The sequence below is a fragment of the Natator depressus genome, chromosome 6, assembly GCF_965152275.1.
Source record: "Natator depressus isolate rNatDep1 chromosome 6, rNatDep2.hap1, whole genome shotgun sequence".
NCBI classification, from domain to species: Eukaryota; Metazoa; Chordata; order Testudines; family Cheloniidae; genus Natator; species Natator depressus.
The window spans coordinates 9,919,626-9,942,483 of record NC_134239.1 but is presented as its reverse complement, the minus strand read 5'-3'; the positions used below and the strand labels follow the sequence as shown (position 1 = coordinate 9,942,483).

General features: G+C 51.6%; 1 protein-coding gene across 1 annotated transcript; it reads left to right on the top strand.

Moving 5' to 3' along the window:
- Positions 1 to 6,202: 6,202 nt before the first annotated feature.
- LOC141988556 (uncharacterized) lies at positions 6,203 to 9,919 on the top strand. The gene is made up of 4 exons (XM_074954364.1): positions 6,203 to 6,325; positions 6,944 to 7,585; positions 7,952 to 8,159; positions 9,236 to 9,919. The coding sequence occupies exons 2-4, from the start codon at positions 7,037 to 7,039 to the stop codon at positions 9,847 to 9,849; spliced, it is 1,371 nt and encodes a 456-aa protein (XP_074810465.1). The 5' UTR covers positions 6,203 to 6,325; positions 6,944 to 7,036; the 3' UTR covers positions 9,850 to 9,919.
- Positions 9,920 to 22,858: the final 12,939 nt, after the last annotated feature.

Genomic DNA, 22,858 nt, shown 5'->3' with positions numbered 1-22,858 from the left:
AACCCACAGGTGGTTTCTCTAATGTAGTGATTAGCATCTTGGTCTAACATCTGACAGGTCCCTGGTTTGAAACAAAGCAGAGATGATACATTTTCCTTATTTTGTTCAATTGCTCTTGTTTTAAATATAGTCTAATATTTAACGTTTTCCCAGCTCATTGGGGTCTGTCATAAATATAAAGGGAAGGGTAAACACCTTTAAAATCCCTCCTGGCCAGAGGAAAAACCCTTTCACCTGTAAAGGGTTAAGAAGCTAGGATAACCTCGCTGGCACCTGACCAAAATGACCAATGAGGAGACAAGACACTTTCAAAAGCTGGAGCGGGGAGAAACAAAGCCTCTCTCTCTGTCTGTGTGATGCTTTTGCTGGGGACAGAACAGGAATGGAGTCTTAGAACTTAGTAAGTAATCTAGCTAGATATGCATTAGATTCTGATTTCTTTAAGTGGCTGACAAAATAAGCTGTGCTGAATGGAATGGATATTCCTGTTTTTGTGTCTTTTTGTAATTTAAGGTTTTGCCTAGAGGGATTCTCTATGTTTTGAATCTAATTACCCTGTAAGGTATTTACCATCCTGATTTTACGGAGGTGATTCTTTTTACTTTTTCTTCTATTAAAATTCTTCTTTTAAGAACCTGAATGCTTTTTCATTGTTCTTAAGATCCAAGGGTTTGGGTCTGTGGTCACCTATGCAAATTGGTCAGGATTTTTATCAAACCTTCCCCAGGAAGGGGGGGGGTAACTTTTGGGAGGATTTTTTGGGGGAAAGACGTTTCCAAACGGACTCTTTCCTAATAATATACCAGTTAGACATTTTGTGGTGGCAGCGAAAGTCCAAGGGCAAAAGGTACAGTAGTTTGTACCTTGGGGAAGTTTTAACCTAAGCTGGTAAAAGTAAGCTGAGGAGGTTTTCATGCAGGTCCCCACATCTGTAACCTAGCGTTCAGAGTGGGGAAGGAACCTTGACAGGGTCAAAAATCATATTCACATATGGGAAGTGTCATGACTATCCTAAATGGATGGACAATACATTAGTCCTTCTTGTTCCTCTTATGCTTTTATTGTGGCCGGTAGCAAGTTGAGTGATCATGATAGGTGACTGTAGATAATATTTCCTGGTCGTGTTCCCACAGTGACATTCTCAGATGACCAACATCCCCCATCTTTGGAGGAAATAAACTGCTAACATCTGGACCTGAACTTGGAAACCCAGCCTTGAATAACAGGAAGCTCAAGTTTGGAATACATTTTTACAATTTGTATAAGATTCAATAATCCTTCAACCTAATGTCACAATAACTGAAATTGCTTTATCCTTATAATTTGCCTAGCATAGAAATAAATATGTCTTTTAATATAACGGAGTCGAGTTAAATCACTTTTCAGAGTCAATAGTTATTTATTTACTTTACTTTACTTAGCATTTGTGTGTTCACCGAGCCAAGCAGTCGCGTTCTCAGTGGCCAAGTGGAGCTCTGAATTTGGTTAGCGAGCACTCCTCGACAACGTGCATCATTGCTTGATCTGCGCCACAGCTGCAGCTTGGGTTGTCTCGAAGACCCCAACAGTGCTGGTTGGCTGCACATAGGCCTTGCCCTGTCTGGAATTAATTAAAAGGACCCAGTGATGACATGGCAGGTTGAAGCTGAGTGGGCGAGCAATAGGGTCTGTGATGAGGAACTGGTTGGTGTTAAGCACTACTCTTCCCACCACAGGGACTCTGTCACTTCCTGGCATGGCAGCCTCGACCACAGTGGGTGTTGTGATGAAAGACGTGTGGCAGGTGGGTTAAAAAGGTTGTTGAAGAAGGGCAAGCTTGGGCTGGCACATACCTTCCCAAGAAGCTTGCCAGCTGCAATCTCCCTCCTGATGTAAGGTGGGGGCGATGTGGCTCAGAACTGGAAGCCATGGAAGATGAGTTGGTTGGAGAGTTTCTGTGATGATGCACACTGCTGAGTTGAGTTGCATTTCAACAAGTTTGGTGTATTAAAGATGTGTGTTGTTTTTCATTTCTTAGGTTCTGGTGCAATGTGTGGCCATTTTGTTTCACTCCTTTCCTTTAAAATGTTAGTGATTTCCACGGAAACATTACTTCTTTGGGAGAGACTACATTCATTTAATCTACGCCCTCACCCCTCCAAAAACAGAGAAAGATTGAAATAGGCAAATCTCAGCAGAGCCAATATTTTGTGAAGTAGCATGGAGAAGTCAATCTTGCTGTGTTAATGCTCCATAGTATGCAGTGAATATGTTGTAAAAATAACAAGCTCTTACCAATTTCAGACCATTTTTTCCCATTTGCTGATAACTGATCTGCAGGCAGATTAGAAGCCATCATTTCTGGGCATGTTATAAAGGGACCTGGCTTTAGATGGGATTTTACTGCCCTTCCCCCTATCATGGCCAGCAAAAGGCGTATGACTTGGCTGTTTCCTGGGGGATGAGGGTGCTGGACAGGGCAAAGAAGTCCCTGTCATGGAGACACCAGTCACCTCCCACCAACATCCCTGCGCCAGCCCCAAGGGCAGTCATCTGAGATTTGCTGTCCATTCATCTGTGCGCAGAAAATTGTGTTTCTGTGTAAAATCCAGGAGGGACATGAAATGACCACCTGGTGGCACCATATCCTAAGGAATGAGGGTGAAGGACTCAGAACAGCACCCAGGCTGAGAACTGATTTCACTCCAGTCTCCTGGAATGAACCTTTGGTAATAGTGACTCTCCCCAGGCAGGCAGGGAGCAAAAAGAGGAGCCAGTGGCTAAGAAGATGACTGACAGTGGCCCAGTAAAGTGTCTGTGAATGGCCTGGAGGATGAACAGAATTTACTAATGAGTTGACACAATTTGAAAAAGAAATTAATTTATAAAATGCCAAGAGTGTTCTGGGCTAACTTGAGAAGGGGAAAACTGGCCACATAATGAGGCGAACTGATTTCCTCTGTCCAGTTTGAACCATAGTCCTTTAGCATTAGAAAGAGTTTTTTCAGGTCAATATTTTCCGATCAGAATATGTGCTGTAGTGCCTGGTTAGTGCAGCTGGTAGCACATGAGACTTTTACTCTCAGGCCTGTTGGTTTGAGGGCTCCCCCCCATTGGGATATGCCTTAATATTTTTAGGCTGATACAAACTCCCACTAAGGGACGGAACTGAAAACTTTTTTATTCCACATAGCAGAGAGCTGTTTCCTACCTATTTGGCTGGGGATTATTCGTGGGAAAGATGGAGAAATCCCCTAAAAAAAACTTTGTCTATGTTTAAACTGCCTCAACCCGAAACTACCCCTTTTTGCCTCGGAGAAAAAGAAAAGCACCGGCCTCTCTGAGAGTGATGTACCCCCCGGGCTCTGTCAGTAATGCTGAAAGTTGTGCCACTCGGTGCATGTGTTCCCGCCTCTCTCCAGAATTGTGGCATCAGAAGGGGGAATTTGCTTTACTTTTGTAGAATAAATAAACTACTTCTGTGTTTATAAAAGGAAAATAATGTTTTCTGTGAAAAACACCATTGTTTAATAAAAAAAGGAGTGACATGAAATAGCTACATGACGGCTCCAGAACTCCAGGAATGGGAAACAAGAGGCTGCTAGTCTGCACATTGATTACGAAAAGGGATGGACTCACTCTCCTCTGTTCACAGAGAGATTCATTTATTTCTCCAATAGGCAAACTTAAATTTAAACACATTTCTAGTGCGGATGAAAGGGAATTCGGGGGTATTTCTGGGGGCATCGTGCCTGGCACAGCACTGCTAGTAAAAGGGCTGGTGCGATGAACGGGTACACGGTGCTATGGCAGAAGGCTCATGCATCATCTATTGATGGAGGAGTGATTTCAATCCCAGCTCTCACACAGGGTGAACAGGTGGCTGCTTCCCTCTTGTTTTAAGGATCCGAGCACTTCAGGCAATGTGGGGATATAGCTCAGCGGCAGAGCTCCTGCTTTGTCTGTAAGAAGCTGCTGGGTTTCAATCCCTGCCATCTTCTGAAAATGCTTGCTTTGATTCCTGCCAATGGGAGCTGATTGTTTCTTTACATCCTAAGATCAGGGCACAAATGCCCCACACCTCTCTGCTGCACAGGGGCTGGCCTTCCATTCATGTGGAAATTTCCCTTCTTCCTCCAAGACAGTACTTTGTGCTCATGGCTAGGGGTGACTCAGCATTGTATGAAATAGACCTAAAATGTCTCCCTATATAAGCATTGCTCTGTTGAGCTTTAGTCCAGAGCTAGGGCCACGTCCCCCAGCTCTCAGTTTAGTGGATCTCAGGGAGGGTCAGACACATTCAGATGCTGGGCTCTTCCACACACCCCACTCTGCTGATATCCCCGTATCCTGAGCCGGAGGTTCCAGCTATTCCAGCTCACTCTGCTACCGCAGTTGGGAGAACAAAACCGGCCAAAAAGTCAGGTTTGTTTTCCTTACTGTGGCAAAAATAAGGTGACAGGGATGATTTAGTTGGGGTTGGTCCTGCTTTGAGCAGGGGGTTGGACTAGATGACCTCCTGAGGTCTCTTCCAACCCTAATCTTCTATGATTCAATGACAGTCAATTTTTATGGCTGCTCAAAGAAGGTTCCGTGATTTTTTTAACCTTGTTTTAAAAAAAATCACTGATTCCTCTAAATAATATCATCAAGAGACATAAACATACCTGTTTCAGAAACTACGTCCCAGTCTCTATACTCCAGCCTGTCAGTGGTAACATCCCCCACACTGGGAAAACTGGCCAGAGTTTTGCCCTCTTTGGTGCAGTTTGAGTCACACACATTGCCCCAAAGATAAATCTCACAGCACAAACCAGCAAAGATCTCGTCACAGCAAAGAGTCTGGGAGTAACCCAGCCCTGGACCTGTGTTTGCTGAAGTGTCTGACACATAAAAATCAGTGATCTTGGGAGATGTGGCAAGAAGGAAAGTGGCCAAGTAGGGAGAATAAATTCCCTCTGAGCAGCTGCTGCAGCTCTAGGATCATTCCCTGTGATTGGCCAAAAGTGAGAGTGCTCACAAACCATCGTCAGATGGCATCTTTCACTGATAGGCTGGTAAGTAGTAGCGCGGCTAGCTCAGTTGGTAGAATAGGCACCTTAAGGATGCTGGTTTTGAGCAGCACATGGGGGGAAGTGTGTTTCAATTTAATCTCTCTATGTAACAGCTTCTTCCTACTATTAATCAGAAACAAAGAACGTATCAGAATTTAAAGTATTTTCCATCTGGACAATGAGCTAAAAAGTGGCCATGAAGCAGTTTGAGTCAATTCGAGAAAGAGGAAGGGGAAAAAATCCTGCCTCTGTGGGACAGAAGCAGAGACAGGAACCATCCTAGGGAGAGGATCTGCTGCCACATTGTATCATTCTGAGACACTAGAATGAACCCAGCTAGATTATCAAACTAGGGAGTTACTGCTGTTGATGGGGATTGGGGACCAATCCTACAGAGGCGTATCTACACACATAAAACTTCCCCTTCCTGCCAGGAACATCCTGTTATCATTCCATATCTCGGGCCTCTCTCTGCTCTTTCACTTTCACATTCCCCTCTCCAGTGCTGGCTGCAGGTGGGAGGAGCACATTCAGCTGCTGATTACAATCTGCCGGGACAGACGATTTCTGCTACAGGGACAGAACTGGGTGCCCTCCATTGCAAAAGCTGCTTGTGGATTGGCTCTGATTCTTGGGAGGCCCTAGGGGACCCTTCACCCTGGAGCAGAGCCTGGCACATTCCTGTGGTTAGATAAGTGAAGGAGCTCGGAGACTGAGTGTGGCACTGTGGGTGCAGGGGCCCAGTCCCCAGATGCTAGTTCCTGCTCTGTCCTTGCTCCTCTCTGGGTGAGACCAACCCCTGGTCTGTAGAGCCAGAGAGCATGGAGGCTGTGAGTTGGGGCAGCAGCTCTGCAACAGGGACTCTGCCCCCTCTGTAGCCCATGGCGTCTGAAGTAGCAATAAATGATTCAAAGGGGCTGTAGCCAGCCTCCAGGGGAAGACTTTGGCAGTGTCTGAGCTGGGAGTCTTACCGCTGGTTAAACCATTGCAACTCCAGGCCTTATTTGGCGTGTGCATATTACCACATTTTATCATGGCGGAACCCAGCTGGGAGCACACTTTCCTTTCAGACTGAGCCCAGACGGTCATGATGGGTGGCTGTTCCCAAGCTGTGTGCATGATGGTGCAATCTTCATTATGGTACATGATCCCATGCTATTTATTCCACAGGACCCCCTGCCTCATCCGGCACACAAAGAGGGTGAAGTTCAGGCTGTTCATACATCCCAGCATTTCCTAACCCTGAGGACTCAAGTTTGGAACCTAAATAATGTTCTTTTAATGTGTTTTTTGTAAGTATTATTATTTGTATTGACGTAGCACTCTGAGGAGCCCCAGTCATGGAGCAGGACCATGCTTAGCTAGGGGCTGTGCAAACACTAAACAAAAGAAAAATAAAGAGGAAGTGAAAATGGTCAAGACCACAAGGCCTTTTGCCTGAACTCTGTGGCTAAATTTAAGGTTCAGTGCCTGGTTTTCCTAAAGGGGCCAAATCGTCGCCTCTTGCAGGAATACCCATCAGGGAAGGCAAATGGTTCAGGAACATCCTCCCGGTGCTCCCTATAAGACTTACTAATAAATTCAGTGGGTGACCTACCACCTTGTCAGGACCCCGGCAAACAGCCCAGCATCCCCCTGAGATCTCACATGCTCATCACTGTGATGAGACACAAAACAAAATTGATGGATTGGCCTTTGGGGAGGGACCAAATGCACCCCACTCTGCAAGAGGGTCAGGGAGGGGCCTGTCAAGCTGAGTGGGGCCAGGGAGCTTGGGTTATGTGGTGGGATGGGACGGGGTGGTCAGAGAGGGGCCTGTCTGTTCTGAGCGAGAGCAGGGAGCTGGGGTTATGGGTCGGCTCTCGCTCTTCCATCACACAGTAAAATGCACGTTGGATCCTTTGCTGCAGGCTGCATGGGGAGCCATACGTTCCTATAGGCCCCACAAGTGAACGACGGGGTTTGTTCCTGAGCTGGAATTGCAGTCATTCCAAGGATAGACAATGGCTGCAGAGCTGGGTGCAAGTGCAGCTTTGGGTTTCCAGTTCCAGGCACCACTACAACACGGGGTACAGCCCCCAGTGAAAATGGAGGAGCAGGACCCAGTCAGCCCCAAGCCAGGGGAGAGAGCAGAAGGGGCAGAAAAAGCCCTTTGTGTCATCCAGGCTGGGACCATCAGGGGGCTACTGAGATGGGCAGCACCACGATGGGTTAAGCAGGAGCCACAGGAGGAGCCAGCCACCCTCTGTGGGGACGACACCCACATAGAGACGCGGCGTCGGCGCTTCAGGCAGTTCCACTACCAGGAGGCCAAGGGGCCCCAGGAGGCTTACAGCCACCTCCAGGAGCTCTGCCATCGCTGGCTGGAGCCACAGAGCCGCACCAAGGAGCAGATCCTGGAGCTGCTGATCCTGGAGCAGTTCCTGACCATCCTGCCGGAGGAAATGCAGAACTGGGTCTGGGAACGTGGCCCTGAAACCTGTGCCCAGGCGGTGGCCCTGGCAGAGGGGTACCAGCTGAGGCAGCCAGAGGTTGAGGGGCCAGGGCTACAGGTGAGAGCATTTAACCCTGATTATTCCACTGAGGGATGCGGGGTGGGAGACAGACTATGCTACATCTGTGAATGGACCAGGACCATCGGGCTCACTTCTGTGGTCCCTGTTCCCCCTATGCTGCCTGCCCAGCCCCATGGGAGCTGCTAGGCATCCAGTGGCAGAGCCAGGACTATTGGCCACTCATCCCCATTAGCCCCTGCAGCACTTCTTGTCAACCCATGGGTTTGTGGGTGGATCTGTGCTCCCGTCCCCTGTCGCTGTGTCCTTGGGGGGACATTCTCTGCTGTCTCCCCTCTCAGACCCCACTCTCCACAGCAGGCCCCAGGCCCTGGCTCCCTCATTACATGTTTGATTCATCCCCAGGTCATGGTGCGTGTAAAGGCTGAGGAAGTGGCCTCAGAAGAAAAGGCGTCCCCTGGGGTGCTATGGGAATCTGCTGGCTCCAGACTAGAGCAGCCCCAGCCCCATCCCAGGTGTGCATCCCAGGAGGGGGGATGGAATGAAGCTTCAGGATCCCTGTACAAGCTGCCTCATGTCCCCAAAGAGGAGCACCAGCCCCTCCAGGAAATAAGTAATAAGCTGGGTAGAGGGCATGGTGGGCTGTGGGTCACTGAGAGGGAGGTGGAAAGGGGAAGGTCCCTGCCGCTTCTAGGAGTGGCGCGGGGGCAGGGCAGGCAGGCAGGTAACCTGCCTGCCCCCAGTGTGTGCTGGGCTGGACCAGCCCCCCGAACCCCTCCTGCAGCTGAACCCCCTGCCCTGAGCCCCCTGCTGCACCCCACACTCCTTCTGCACCCCGACCCCCTGCCCTGAGCCCCCTGCTGCACCCCAACACCCTGCCCTGAGCCGCCTGCCGCACCCCACACCCCTTCTGCACCCCAACCCCCTGCCCTGAGCCCCCTGCCGCACCCTGCACCCCTCCTGCACCCCCTTGGGGCAGGGAGGGGGTGGTAATTTCAGGGAAGGGGTTGGAATGGGGGCAGGGAAGAGGCAGGGCAGGGGTGGGGCCTCATGGAAAGGGTGGAGTGGGGGCAGGGCCAGGGCAGCAGGAGGGTGTGGTCAGTGGTGCGGACCTCGGGCCAATGTACTAGTCCTCATGTGGCCCTCATGGTCATTTGAGTTTGAGACCCCTGGACTAGATGTATCCTGTGAGAGGGGTGGGTCACAATGAGGCCTGCTGCCACCAGATGTGTCAGGCCTCTCACAGGGCTAGTGGGGAGTTAATTAGCTTGTGCACATTGGGGAGGATGAGGGAAACTCAGAGAGGGCAGCTGCCTTCCCAGAAGCTGTTCTCTCTGGTAGGGCATCTGGTTTCTGGAGGGAGGGGCAGGATGAGATGGGGAGGGTGAGCTTGTGGCAGCTTTGCTGGGGGTCAGATATTTTCTGGACCATTTCCTGCATCTCTGGTTCGGTGTCACCCCCCAGCAGGCATCATCCCATCAGGGTGCACGTTACTCATGCTCCCTCCCATTCTCAATGACCTCTCTTCTCACCTGAGAGGCTGACAGAACCAGCCCCCTCTGGGGGAGTGTTTGGGGGAACTAAACCTTGATCCCCAGCCCTGTTGATGAGGAGCCCTTTGTGGTTTCCCTGCCCCAAACTCCTTCTCCTGGTCAGGGAATTAATCCCATGTTGCTTTTCTTGTTCCAGCCGATGGCAAGGCCAGTGGTGACAACAAAGGGGAAATGCGTCACTCAGGAGAGCAACCAAACCAGAGCAGAAAGAATGGACAGCATCGCCCTGGGGAACACCACCCTGCAGAACAAGCTCATAAGCACCCCAAGAGTGGGAAGGGCATCAGTGTCGGCTTTGCCCTTATTACACCCCAAAGAGTCCATGCGAGCAAGAAATGCTGGACCTGCGATGAGTGTGGGAAAAGACTTGGCGACAGCTCGGCTCTCACAAAACACCGGAGGATGCACACCGGCCAGAAACCCTTTGTCTGCACTGCCTGTGATAGGAGCTTCAGCCAGAGCTCGGTCCTCATGACACACCAGAGAACTCACACCGGGGAGAGACCTTACGTCTGCACCGAGTGTGGGCGACGCTTCAGCGACAGCTCCAACCTCACTCGGCACCAGAGGACCCACATGGGACAGAAACCCTATATCTGCACTGGCTGCAGGAGACGCTTCAGCCAGAGCTCACATCTCACAAGACATCAGAGGACCCACACATCTCATAACCATGGGCATAGCTGCACAGCAGGTCCTGAGCAGCTGCTGCCCCAGAGCAGCCCCATGGTAGGGGATTTTGTGGCCTAGCATGTGTCAGGTATCTGGGCCTCTGCCCTGGTCACACAGATATAGAATGGGAAAGGATTGGGGAGAAATGTAGGGAGCACTTTCCTGGGGTGACTGACTGCTGTGAGGAGAGATGTGATGGGTGATCACAGTGAGAAGCAGATATGGTCTTATGTACCAAGAGGTTGGGGCGGGGGTGGGCTGGGAATTCTGTTCCCAGCTCCAGGAGAAGTGTGATATCTAGATTTGGAGCAGGGACTGTCAGCTGGGAGATCCTGAGGTCTGTTCTTGAGGCTACAGATATGTTTTCTCCCCATGCCCACACCCTTTATTTGTAAAAGGCTTTTGGCTCCCTGGGTGGAAACACTGTTAAGTAGTAAAAAGTAAACAGGGTCTTAAGGACAGGGATGCATTTGCAGCCAATAAGAATGGCCAAACTGGGTCAGACCAGAGGTCCATCTAGCCCAGTATCTTGTCTTCCAACAATGGCTAATGCCAGGTGCTTCAAAGGAAATGAACAGACAGATAATCATCAAGTGATCATTTCCTATCACCCTTTCCCAGCTTCTGGCAAACAGGCTACAGACACCGTCCCTGCCCTTCCTGGCCAATAGCCATTGGTGGACCTGTCCATAAATTTATTAAGTTATTTTTTGAACCCTGTTATAGCTAGGGCTCACCATCCATCTTGGAGCTGAACACCAGATGGGAGCTGATAGATTGTCCTTGGCGGGCAGTGTTCTGTGTGTGACGGAGCTGTGTGCCAGAGAGGGCCAGGAGCAGATGCACCACGCCTGGCAGGACCGGGCTAAACAGCCTGTAATGCTAGGTGAGTCAAACCACGGCCACAATACAGACACCCTGGGCATCCATGGGGACTGAATCTGGGCCCTTCACTACCAAGAGCACAACGCATTCCAACTTGAGTCATGACAGTGGTGACCCCTGCCAGCCCCTCTGAGGTGGGTCAGTATTATCCCTGTTAGCTGGGGCATAGGGATAGAAAGCAACTGGCTGCAAGGTCACACACAACGTCACTGACAGAGGCAAGAAGGAAGCGTGGTACTGATACTAGTCCAGCGCCAGCCACTAGACTCCTCCACCCACTTCCAAAGTCAGAGAACCCAGGAGCCCTGACTCTGACAGCTAGGCCTTAAATGACAAGACCAACCTCTCTCCCACTCAGGAAGCCATAGAAGGGACCATCTGCTGAGCTCCCCTTTGCAATGCCACTGTCAGAGACCATTGCTAGTGGGTGCCAAGTGACTGAGCAGGGAACTCCTTGAGAGCCTCCTAGAGACTCACAGGTGTTTCATTGGGACCCTCTGGGAGCCGTGGAAAGAGTGCTGCATTGAAGAGACTCTCCTGCTCTAACAAAGGATTTCTGTTCTAGACAGTCAGCCAGTGAGGCCAGTTTGCAGAATGTGGAAGAGCCCTTTGGCGATGGGTTGGAGGATTCACCATGGAGGTGGCAGTAGCTGCAGTGCCTGGGGTCCCCATGGGCCAAGCCTCCCCTCCTGACACTCCAGGCTAATCTCCTACTGCTCTCAGTGGGGCTTGGCTTTAGCTGCGGGGGGCCTGTGTGCCTAGACAGAGGACTCAGGGATTTCCATCAGGCTGCTCAATGGCAAATGCAGCCACCCAAAGAAGTGAAGAAGACTGGAAGTGAAAGAGCAAAGCTGGACCATCCGCTGAGCTGCTGCAATCAAGTGAGCAGAGGCGAGGAGAGAAGAGGGAGAACTCGAAGGTGGCTGGCGGCATTAGGGAGCAGACGCAGTTTGGGAGCCAGGAGAGTAGAAATAAATAGTTAATGACAAATACTGCGGGCTTTGTCTTGTGTGGTGAAGGGTTGAAAAGAGGTCTCTTTACTATCACACTAAACTTTAAACTAGCTGTGTATGGTGAAAGGGCAGGTCTATAAAGGTAAGAGGTCACTCTAGGGGCTTGAAGTCCCAGATTCTGGCGCTATTGCCTGCTTCTACCAGCTGATCTCAACCCAGCAAATCCCTCAGGTGGTAGCGGTTGTGAGCTCTCGTCCTCCTTTTCTGGACTAGCCACCAGAGAAAGGACACGGTACATGTGGCCAAGGAAATAGAGAGGCAGTGTTGCCTGTTAATATGGCTCTTGCGGGGGAGCACGGCAGGTTACTTTGGACTAGGTAGGAGCCACATGTCTCCAAACCTGCACATCCCGAGGCTCCAGAGACCTCTCTCCAGATCCCAGAGCTTCCTGAGTGTCCTAAAGAGCCAGATGGAATCTGGCCTCTCTCCCCCCACCTCAGCAGTCCAGAAAAAGTTAGTTGTAGACATGTTATGTGTCCTCTCCTGCCACACTCCCCTGTTGGTGACTAATGCAGTCCCAGAGTCCAGGCTCGGTGTCATGCATTCCTCTGGGCTGTGACAAGCAGGAGGACGCGAGCTGCAATGGATTCTCCTGCGTATGGGTTGAGTGGGCAACGTCTCTACTGCCATATCTGGTTTCCAGCCCACACGCACTAAGGAGGAAGTGATGGACTTACCCCAAAGGTGGGGGTGGGAAGAAGCAGAGTGAAGAGGTGATCAGAGAGCCATCCCCTAGCATTCCTCCTGGAGTCACTCCAACAACCACCTGGCTCCTTCCTGCCGTAGGCCGCAGCCCCTAGATTCCACAGGGAATTTCTGAATTAACGCTCCAGAAAGCAGCCTCTGGCTTTCTACAGGCTCTCTCACAGCCCTCTCATGAGAGGTAAGGAATAAGGTTCTGCCTCCCTCAACTGCTCGGGGGAATCCTCTCAGAGAATCAGTGGAGGGCTTTATGCATCTCTACAAACGGATCACTTTGCGTGGTGTTGTCAAGAAGCTGCACACCCCTTGGCAGCTCTTTTTAGAGCAACATTAACTCCCACGGGGATTTCTGCCCTCAATGCTCAGGCCTGAGGATTCTGTGGAAAACAGGCCTTTCCCTTGCTCCAGTCCAGGCTCTGCTGTTCTGATGCTGCAGAGGCTTGAGGGTTCCTGGAGAGCATGCTGCAACGCCAGCAATCCCATGCTGCCTCAGCCCTGGGCACACGTTCTCTTTCTCCCCCAGCACCTTGCAATGGAGGGAAGAAAGGGACACGTGAGATGGAGTCTCTCCCTGGCTTACAGATAACCCGTCCTGCAGTAACACAAGGGTGGACTCAGGGGAATGCTGTGCTGCGGTCAGGGGTGGCAGGTTTGTAGAAATTTTGGTGGTGCCCAGAACCTGTCCCCACCCAAACTCTGCCCCATACCTGCCCAAGGCTCTGGGAGGGAATTTGGGTGGGGGAGGAGGTCTTAGGTGCAGGCCCTAGGCTGGGGCAGGGGATTGGGGTGCAGGGAGCAGACTCTGGGAGGGAGTTTGGGGATGGGAGGGGGTGCAGAGGGAGGGGGTGCAGGGTCTGGGAGGGAGTTTGGGGATGGGACGGGGGGCAGGGCTGAGGGCTGTGGGGTGTGGGGTATGGGAGGGGCTCAGTGCAAGAGTAGGGGTGTAGGGGGAGAGGGCTCTGGGGCTGGGAATGAGGGGTTTGGGGTGTGAGGGGCTCAGGGTGAGAGTAGGAGTGTGGGGGGTGAGGGCTCTGTCTGGGGCTGGTGGGTTTCGGGGGTTAGAGAGGCTCAGGGCTGGGGCAGAGGGTTAGGGTGCAGGGGGATGAGGGCTCTGGCTGGGACTGGGGATGAGGTGTTTGGGGTGTGGGAGGGCGCTCAGGGCTCGGGCAGAGGGTTAGGATGTGGGGGGATGAGGGTTCTGGCTGGGGCTGGAGATGAGGGGTTTGGGGTGTTAGGCTCAGGGCTAGGGCAGAGGGTTGGGGTCTGGGGGGTGAGGGCTCTGGCTGGGGCTGGAGATGAGGGGTTTGGGGTGTTGGAGGGGCTCAGGGCTAGGGTAGAGGGTTGAGGGTGCTTCTTAACCTTTTACAGGTGAGAGGATTTTTTCCTCTGGCCAGGAGGGATTTTAAAGGGGTTTACCCTTCCCTTTATATTTATGACAGGCTCACTATCAAACCCCAAAGTGAATAGGAGTTATTGTGCCTCTCTCTCCTGCTGGTGAACCTGAGCTGTGCTGTGACTAACCTGCCTGAGGAGTACATGTTAGCTAAACAGTTTGCCAGCCCCAAATGGTTAAAACTCATGAGACTGTTCTAAAAAAAGGGAAGTTGGAGGTTTTTGCTTGCTTTAGGTTTCTGAGCTGCGAAGGTGCACTGGTTTCATGTTTTCAAGGTTTCAGCCAATCATAACCTCTCCACAGACCCCTTACATGACAACCTTTATACAATAGTCGCTGCAAATGTATAACAGTGGTCTCAACACTGATCTATAGAGTTACAGATTATGTCAGTAACGTCACGGGAGGTGACACGGCATCAGTGGACTGATATTGGAATACGGCCTCCAGCTTTGGTGTCCTCATTTCAAAAAGATGTTGTGAAATTGGAGCTAGGGCAGCAAAGAGCCACCAAATGTTCTGCAGGCTGGAGAAAAATGCCTTCTCGTGAGCTACTGAAAGAGCTCAACCTGGTCAGCTTATCAAAAGGAGATTGAAAGGGGACTTCACTGAAGTGTTGAAGTGTCTCAATGGAGAGAAAATATTGGGTATTAAAGGGCTCTTTAATCTAGCAGAGAAAGGCAAAACAAGACCCAATGGCTGGAAGGTGAAAAGAGACAAATTCATATTACAAATAAGGCACAAATATTCAACAGCGAGGATGATTCACCACAGGAACAAGCTACCAAGGAAAGTGGTGGATTCTCCATCTCTTGATGTCATTTAATGAAGACTAGATGCCTTTCTGGAATGTGTTTGCCCAACAAGTAGCTGTTGTGTCATACAGGAGGCCTGTGATACACAGGGGGTCAGATTAGATACTCTAATGGTCTCTTCTGGCCACAAAGTCTCCTCATTTCTGAAAAACTGAGTGGAGCATTGGGAGCAGCGTCTGATGTTTTACGGTCTAGCCGGCTTGCTTCCGAGAATGAACACTCCTTGAGTGGGGTGATCCACAGGGAGTAGCTCAAACCTCCAAAGTGCCTGGCCAGCGGCAGGACATTAGCACAGCAAGGGAGGGGTATGGCAGTGACATCACAAAGGCCTTTTGCAGGACCTCAGACTATTGGTCCAAGGTGGTGAGGAGGTGGTGACCTCACAGAGAGATGCTGACATCAGCCAGGCAGGACAGGGGCGAGGGGCCAGGGAAACCTCACAGACCCGTGTGGCTTTGCTTCAGCAAGTCTTCTTCTCGAGGTCTCTCTCTGAGAGAGTATTAGGGTTCACGTACGTGAGCGGAGGAGGAACCTCTTTTGAGTTTTCTCCTTTCCTTTTACTGATTTGACTAGAAAACAGACGTCCCTGTTTAGAAGGTAAGAGCCTCCTCAAAGTTTGAAACCTGCTCAGTCTGATCCATCTGGTGACAGTTGAATTCTAGGCGTGGAAAACACGAGTTTAAGGAGGCAGAATTTTATTCTGCACCTAGAATTTTGTCCCTTAGAATCACTGGGGACATTAGGGTTTGTCCTTTTTGTTTCACCTTTTCCTCCATCCCGCCCTCCTTTCTCTTCTTCTCTTGCTTCTTTTGTCCTTTCTCCTGTTCCCCTGCCAACACCAGGAGGTGTGTCTGTCACGGGGGAGAGCTCTGCAGCTCCCATTGTGGGAGGTCCCCCCACAAATGTGGGGCTGAAATAGTGCTCGGGCAGTGATCCCCACCAGTGACCTGGGCCATCCTTTGGGCTCTCTGGTGAGAACCCTCAGCCTCCCATCCTCAGTCTCTACCCTGATTGCCTGAGCAGGGGGTTATTGACAGGGAGGAGACTCAGGTCCTTGTTGTTCTCTTTTAAGACCAAGTAAAAAAGTCATAACCAGTCATATGTTTGACAAATTTTGCTGCTTCTCGGCATTAATTGTCTCTGAGCAGTTCATGATTCTCTCTAACATTCCAGTTCTCCTAAAATACTTGCTGAATAATTCCTGTGTAGTGTTGTTGGTCTGGAGCTCATCTGAGAGCACTTTATTCAGGTCATTCAATGTATGAAATTTGAGATCCGATGGTTAGTTTGAAAATCAGGGCTTTTGGGTCCTATTCCCAACTCTGCCGCTGACTGGCTGTGTGACCTAAGACAAGTCAATTCTCCTTTCTCAGCCTTAGCTTCTTCTTTCAAGTAGGGATAATAATGATCCGGTCCTACCTACCTCATAGTGGGTGGAGGATGGGGATCCATTGGAGAGTGTCACTAGGAGTAGTGCATAATATGAGGTGTCCTATCACATGTACTCAGATCAGATTATGACATCATAGAATAGCTGAAATATTCTATTTTATTGGTATGTTTTTATTTTGAAATTGTTAAGAGCAGCAACTACTTAGCTCAGACTGAAGCATCTCATCTAATTTTCGAGATCTAAGTGTCTCCTCTTTGTGTGCAACGAGACAATTTAACACATTGTGAGAAACAGGAGGTGCTTTTGTTTTGCAACAAAATATTTTTTCAAAGAACTTTCATCCCACTTGTTATGATTTCAAGAAACAAACTGGTGTAGTCTGAATGGGATTTTCTGACAGAAGTGGTTTCAGTGAAATTTCCCCACCATCTCGATTCCTGGGCTCTATCCCTGCCTCAGGGGGTGGGGTGGGGGAGTTGTTGTCCATTAGAACAGGAGTCAGGACTGGTGGCTTCTCTTTCTGGCTCTGCCACCGCCTTGCTGTGTAGGCCCTTGGGTAGGTCACTTCCCTTCTCTGTACCTCAGGCTCCTCCCCATCTGTGCAATGGGAACAGGGACAATTCTCTAACTCTGGGCAGTCGTGAGCCTGAGTGAGAGAAGGGGCATTAAAGCCCTCTGTGAAGGAGAGAGGGGAGTTTCACGGTGTTTAGCACCAAGGAATGCTAAAGTTTGCTAAAATGTCTAGTGTGTGGAAACAAGAAATGTTCGGGGCCAAATTTTGTAACCATTGCCTTGTTTAAAGCCCATTCAGGGATGTGAGTCCCTGTCTTTTAGGTACCTGGGGTTCTTTGCCAGCAGGAGAGAAGAGGTTCCTGCCTCCATTTCTGTGGCCTTAACACACCAGGTGCTGTGCCCCAGTTCTCGTCTGAGATCCCTGAAAAAGAACATCTTCCCATCCATTAACAAGACAGGACCTATCTTTGAAAGGGGAACAAAGAGAACCCTGGAACTTACCGACTAGCTAGCCTCACTTCCATAGCTGGAAAGATACTGGAATATGTTCTTAATCAGTTTGTCAGCACCTACAGGATAATTTGGTTCTTAGGACTAGCGAGCATGGATTTGTCAAGAACAAATCATTCCAAACCAATCCTATTTCCTTCTTTGGCAGGGTTACGGGCCTGGTGGAGGTGGGTAAACAGTAGATGTGATCTATCTTGGTGTTACTAAGGCTTTTGACACAGTCCCATAGGACATTCTCACAAGCAAACGAGGGAAATGTGGTCTAGATGCAATTAGTGTAATGTGGGCAGGGCCGGCTCCAGGCACCAGCTTTCCAAGCAGCTGCTTGGGGCACCATTCAAAACGGGGCAGCAATCTGTGTCTCGCGGCAGCAATTCGGCGGCAGCCCTGCCGCTCTTCCCACTGCGGCGGCTTTTCGGCGGCAGTTTCGCTGCTCTTCCGGGTGCTGCAGCACTTTGGTGGCAGCTCCGCCGCTCTTGCGGTGGCAGCAATTTGGCGGCGACTGCTTGGGGTGGCAAAATGGGTAGAGCCGCCCCGAATGTGGGTGCAGAGCTTGTTGAAAGCCCATACTCCAAGAGCCCTTCTCCATGTTTGGCTGTCCAACAGAGAAAGTGTATCTAGTGGGTCTGGCAGGGATCAGCAGTGGGGCTCCTAGCCCTTCCCTTGTGGGAGACTGTTCCCTAGGCTGAGAGTCTCTGAGCTGGGCCAGACCCTGTGAGTTGCTGAGCATGGAAATCAATGGGTAATGAGGGGGTCCTGACCTTGCTATGCCTGGGGACTTAGAAGTGGGGAATGGTTTCCCAGGAGAAGTCTGGACTCCTGAGTTCTGTTCCTTCTCTAGCCTGTGGGGCGGGTGGGAGGGGGGAGAAGTGTGACCTGGGATGGCAGGAGGGAGCTGCTTGTCCAAAGTGGCCTATGGTCTTTGTGACTGACCCCAGTGCTCGAAAAGGAGGAGACTCCCCTGTTATTGCAGAACCAGGGATGATGAGAGGGAATGTTGGGAGCAGATCATGCAATGAACTCCTGCCAGTGTGTGTATCTTGCACTCCCTGCACCCCTGTGGGGGGAGTAGGAGCTGCTCTGGCTGGGGCAGGGATGGGGAGGGACCAAAAAGGCTGGTTCGTGAGAGGCTGGCTTGACCCCAGACTCACGCCTACTCCCCGCTTGGTTCCAGGAAGGCCAGGCTCCTGAGGATGTTCAGGAAGAAGGCTCTGCAGGTGGCCCCAGAGCCTGAGGGAAGCAGCTGCCCATCTTCCCCAGGAGCAGAGCAGAGCCTGACTGGCTGTGCGACCTAAGACAAGTCAATTCTCCTTTCTCAGCCTTAGCTTCTCCCTCTTTCATGTAGGGACAATAATGATCCTCTCCTACCTACCTCACGGTGGCTGGAGGATGGGGATCCATTGGAGAGTGTCACTACGAGAAGTGCATAATATGAGGTTTACTCAGATCAGATTATGACATCATAGAATAGCTGAAATATTCTATTTTATTTGTATTTTTTTATTTTGAAATTGTTAAAAGCAGCAACTACTTAGCTCAGACTGAAGCATCTTATCTTTCATCCCACTTGTTATGATTTCAAGAAACAAACTGGTGTAGTCTGAATGGGATTTTCTGAAATTTTCAATAAAATTTCCCCACCATTTCAATTCCTGGGCTCTATTCCTACCTCTGGGTGGTTTGTTGTTCGTTAGAACAGGAGTCAGGACTGGTGGCTTCTCTTTCTGGCTCTGCCACCACCTTGCTGCGTAGGCCCTTGGGTAGGTCACTTCCCTTCTCTGTACCTCAGGTTCCTCCCCCTCTGTCCAATGGAAACAGGGACAATTCTCGAACTCTGGGCAGTCATGAGCCCAAGTGAGATAAGGGGCGTTAAAGCCCTCTGTGAAGGAGAAATGGGAGTTTCAGTGTTTAGCACCAAGGAATTCTAAAGTTTGCTAAAATGTCTAGTCTGGGGAAACAAGAAATGGTTGGGGCCAAATTTTGTAACCATTGCCTTTTTTAAAGCCCATTCAGGGATGTGAGTCCCTGTCTTTTAGGTACCTGGGGTTCTTTGCCAGCAAGAATGAAGAGGTTCCTGCCTCCATTTTTGTGGCCCTAACAAATCAGGTGCTGTTCCCCAGTTTTCATCTGCGATCCCTGAAAAAGAACATCTTCCCATCCATTAACAAGACAGGACCTATCTTTAAAAGGGGAACAAAGAGAACCCTGGGACTTACAGACTAGTTAGCCTCACTTCCATAGCTGGAAAGATACTGGAATACATTCTTAAAAAATCAGTTTGTCAGCACCTACAGGATAATTTTGTTCTTAGGACAAGTGAGCATGGATTTATCAAGAACAAATAATTCCAAACCAATCCTATTTCCTTCTTTGGCAGGGTTACGGGCCTGGTGGAGGTGGGTAAACAGTAGAAGTGATCTATCTTGGTGTTACTAAGGCTTTTGACACAGTCCCATGGGACATTCTCACAAGCAAACGAGGGAAATGTGGTCTAGATGCAATTAGTGTAATGTGGGTGCTGAGCTAGTTGAAAGCCCATACTCCAAGAGCCCTTCTCCATGTTTGGCTGTCCAATGGAGAGGATGTACATAGTGGGTCTGGCAGGGATCAGTCCGGGATCCAGTACTATTCAATATTTTCCTTAATGATTTGTAAAATGAAGTGGAGAGTATGCTTCTAAAATTTGCAAATGACACCAGGCACTTTGGAGCACAGGATTAGAGTTCAAAACGCCCTTAACAAATTGGAGAATTGGTCTTCTTGAGCCAAACTCCATGGCTGGGCCCCTCTCTAGAGACTGGGCTGAAGTGAAACCCCAGAGCCAAACACTCCTCCTCCTGCGCAGTGCGCTCCGATCTTTAATGGTCAGACGCTGCTTAGCATTGTCAGAGCAGCTTTCGCTGGGGGATTCTCCCAGCACTTTCCAATAGCGGGAAAGTATTAAATCCCAATTTGACTGCTGGGGACAGAGCCATAGACGAGGGAGCATCTTGCCCAAAGTCCCACAGAAAAAGGAAAACAACCAGCAATGGATCAAATAGGAAACCCAGCAATGGAACTCAGGAGTCCTGACTCCCAATTCCCTGGTCCAGTCACTCCAGCGGAGCACACTCCCTCTCAAAGGCAGGGGGAGCGGACATGAGGGCCTGGTTATAATTGCCAGCTGTGGGAGGGAGTGTGTAGCAGTGGTTACTGAAGGGGCCTGGAAATAAGGACTGCTGGGTCCCATCCATGGCTCTGACACTTGGTGTGACCCTGAGCCAGTAGCTTCCCCTCCCCAGGCCTGTTTCTCATGAGTAGGGTTGAGGTCGCAGTCCCTACAGCCCAGAGGGTTTGGGAGCCTTCAGGAAGGTGTGTAAAGTGCTGGGATGTCAGGATCCTGGAGGCGCTGTCACCCCCGCACTAGCGGCGATGTTCTACATCCCCTGCTGCAGGCCGAGTTTCTCCGTCCCTTGGCAATAAGACAGACTCTTGTTTTCGCAGCCAGTCGATCGCTCAGTGTCATCGCCCTGCCTGCTGGCTGGGCAGGGTAACTCCTCAGGTCACCACCCTCTCCAGCCTGCCTTGGCTTGGAGAGAGAGGAGAAGGACGAGGGACGACACTGAACATCCTCCATCCATCGCTCCATCACCTAGAGCAAGTGAGTGGCACTAGGGTTCCTCTGTGGTGTTCCCTGTCTGTCTGGGGAGAGGACAAAGAGGGGGAGAGAGTCTCTCCCAAAGGAGATTGGATTTGCAAACAGCCCCCAGGAGCCCCTCGCTCTCAGACCGGGGAGGGGCTTCTCCAGAGATGTCTCCAGTATGTTTGGAAAGGTCCCAGCAATGGGGCTCCCAGCCCTTCCCTTGTGGGAGACAGTTCCCCAGGCTGAGAGTCTCTGAGCTGGGCCAGACGCTGTGAGCTGCTGAGCATGGAAATCAATGGGAAACGAGGGGGCCCTGGCTTTGCTAAGCCTAGGGACTTTGAAGTGGGGAATGGTTTCCCAGGAGAAGTCCGGACTCCTGGGTTCTGTTCCTTCTCTAGCCTGGGCGGGGGAGCGTGGCCTGGGATGGCAGGAGGGAGCCGCTTGTCCAAAGTGACCGATGGTCTTTGTGACTGACCCTAGTGCTCGAAAAGGACGAGACTCCCTGGTTATTGCAGCACCAGGGATGACGAGGGGGAACGCTGGGAGCAGATCATGCAACGAACTCCTGCTTGCACTCCCTGCACCCCTGTTGGGGGAGGAGGAGCTGCTCTGGCTGGGGCAGGGATGGGGAGGGACGAATAAGGCTGGTTCGTGAGAGGCTGCCTCGACCCCAGACTCACGCCTACTCCCCGCTCGGTTCCAGGATGGCCAGGCTCCTGAGGAGGTTCAGGAAGAAAGCTCTGCAGGTGGCCCCAGAGCCTGAGGGAAGCAGCTGCCATCTTCCCCAGGAGCACAGTGGCCCCTCCGTCCCCGCTGGTGGGGAAGGAGCCCCTAGCCGGGCCAGGAGGTGGAAGTGCCCAGCCTTCTGGCAGAGGAAACCCGCTCCTGGCGCAGGTGCCGATGTGGGAGAGGCAGTGGCCAGGCCAAAATGGAGCTGAGCCAGGATGCGGCTGGGCAGGCAGGACCCAGCCCAGGAGCAGAACTGGGCAGGGTGGCTCTGGGGCTTGTTGTGTGGGCAGCAGCAGGCCCAGGAGCCCAGCCCTGATTTCCAGCAGGAGGCATCGCCCTGCCTGGTCCCTGAGGACCTTCCAGCCTTCCCAGGGCAGGAGGTGGAGGATCCCTGTCCCAGCACCAGTAGCTCGGCCCATTCCCCATAGGACAGCCACAGCGCCTGGGACTTGGGCAGCAGCGAGGCCGATGGACGCTTCTGCTTTGTTCCAGGTGAGGAGCCAGGCTGGGCTCAGGGAGGGGTGAGGAGGGGGCTGTGAACCCCCTGGGCCCAGGCCCTCGACCAGTGCTATGGGGGTGGGTCCCCAGCCCAGGTGTCTGTCCTGAGCCACGTAAACCCCACTGACACTAGATGCTGCCACTTTGGTCCTTGGTGCTCCATTGGGCGGGGGTGGAGGGTGGAGGCATATCCCAGGGAGTCCAGGAGAGTGGGGGGGAGGGGTGTCTCTTTGCTGTGGTCTTGTGAAGGGGTTGGGGGCTGAAGGCATCACTGAGGCAGGGGGGAGTGTGGGGCCCGATCTGCCCTAGGTCCCGGAGGTGGGAAGGGGGCACATTGCCCCACCATGCCCCTGTCCTTCCCCCAAGTGGCAGCAGGAGTCACCCTGTCCCCTTCTCTCTCTTGTGCAGGGACTGCCAGGGACTCAGAGGATGAGGAGGAGGAGGACTGGGTGGATGTGGTCACAGAGGAGGCTGCTCTCAAAAACATCCGAGATCAGCTCCAGGGCTGAGAAAAGGTACAAACGTCCCCCAGCTGTGCTAGAACCGAGATTGTCCTGCTCCTTCCCAGCATCCCAACCCCCTGCAGCGGGTCTTGGCCCTCAAGAGCCACCACCCCTAATGGGGACCTTTCTTCTCCATGATCTAGGACCCCCAAGATAGGGGTGTTTGTCACACATGAGCCGGGGTCTCCTCCCACCACAGGCACTGTCCCAGTTCCCTGACCCTGCTTGTGTAGGAGTCGTGGGGGATTTGGACAATGGGCAGGTCCCCACTATCCCCCATTCAGGCCTAAGTCCTGCAGCTGGTGTGGCTGGGGCAGGGAGGTCCCCGGCTAACTGGCTCTCTCTCCCCTAACCCCACTCCTGGTGGGCACAGGATGAGGCCCAGGAGCTCATGTTCCTGCACACCATCCACCCCGCGTGTCTCGCTGCACAGCAGAGAGGGCAGGACACACTGGAGCCGCACTGCTGCAAGGCGGCTGTGGTGGAGAGGATTGTGGTGAGCGAGACAGGG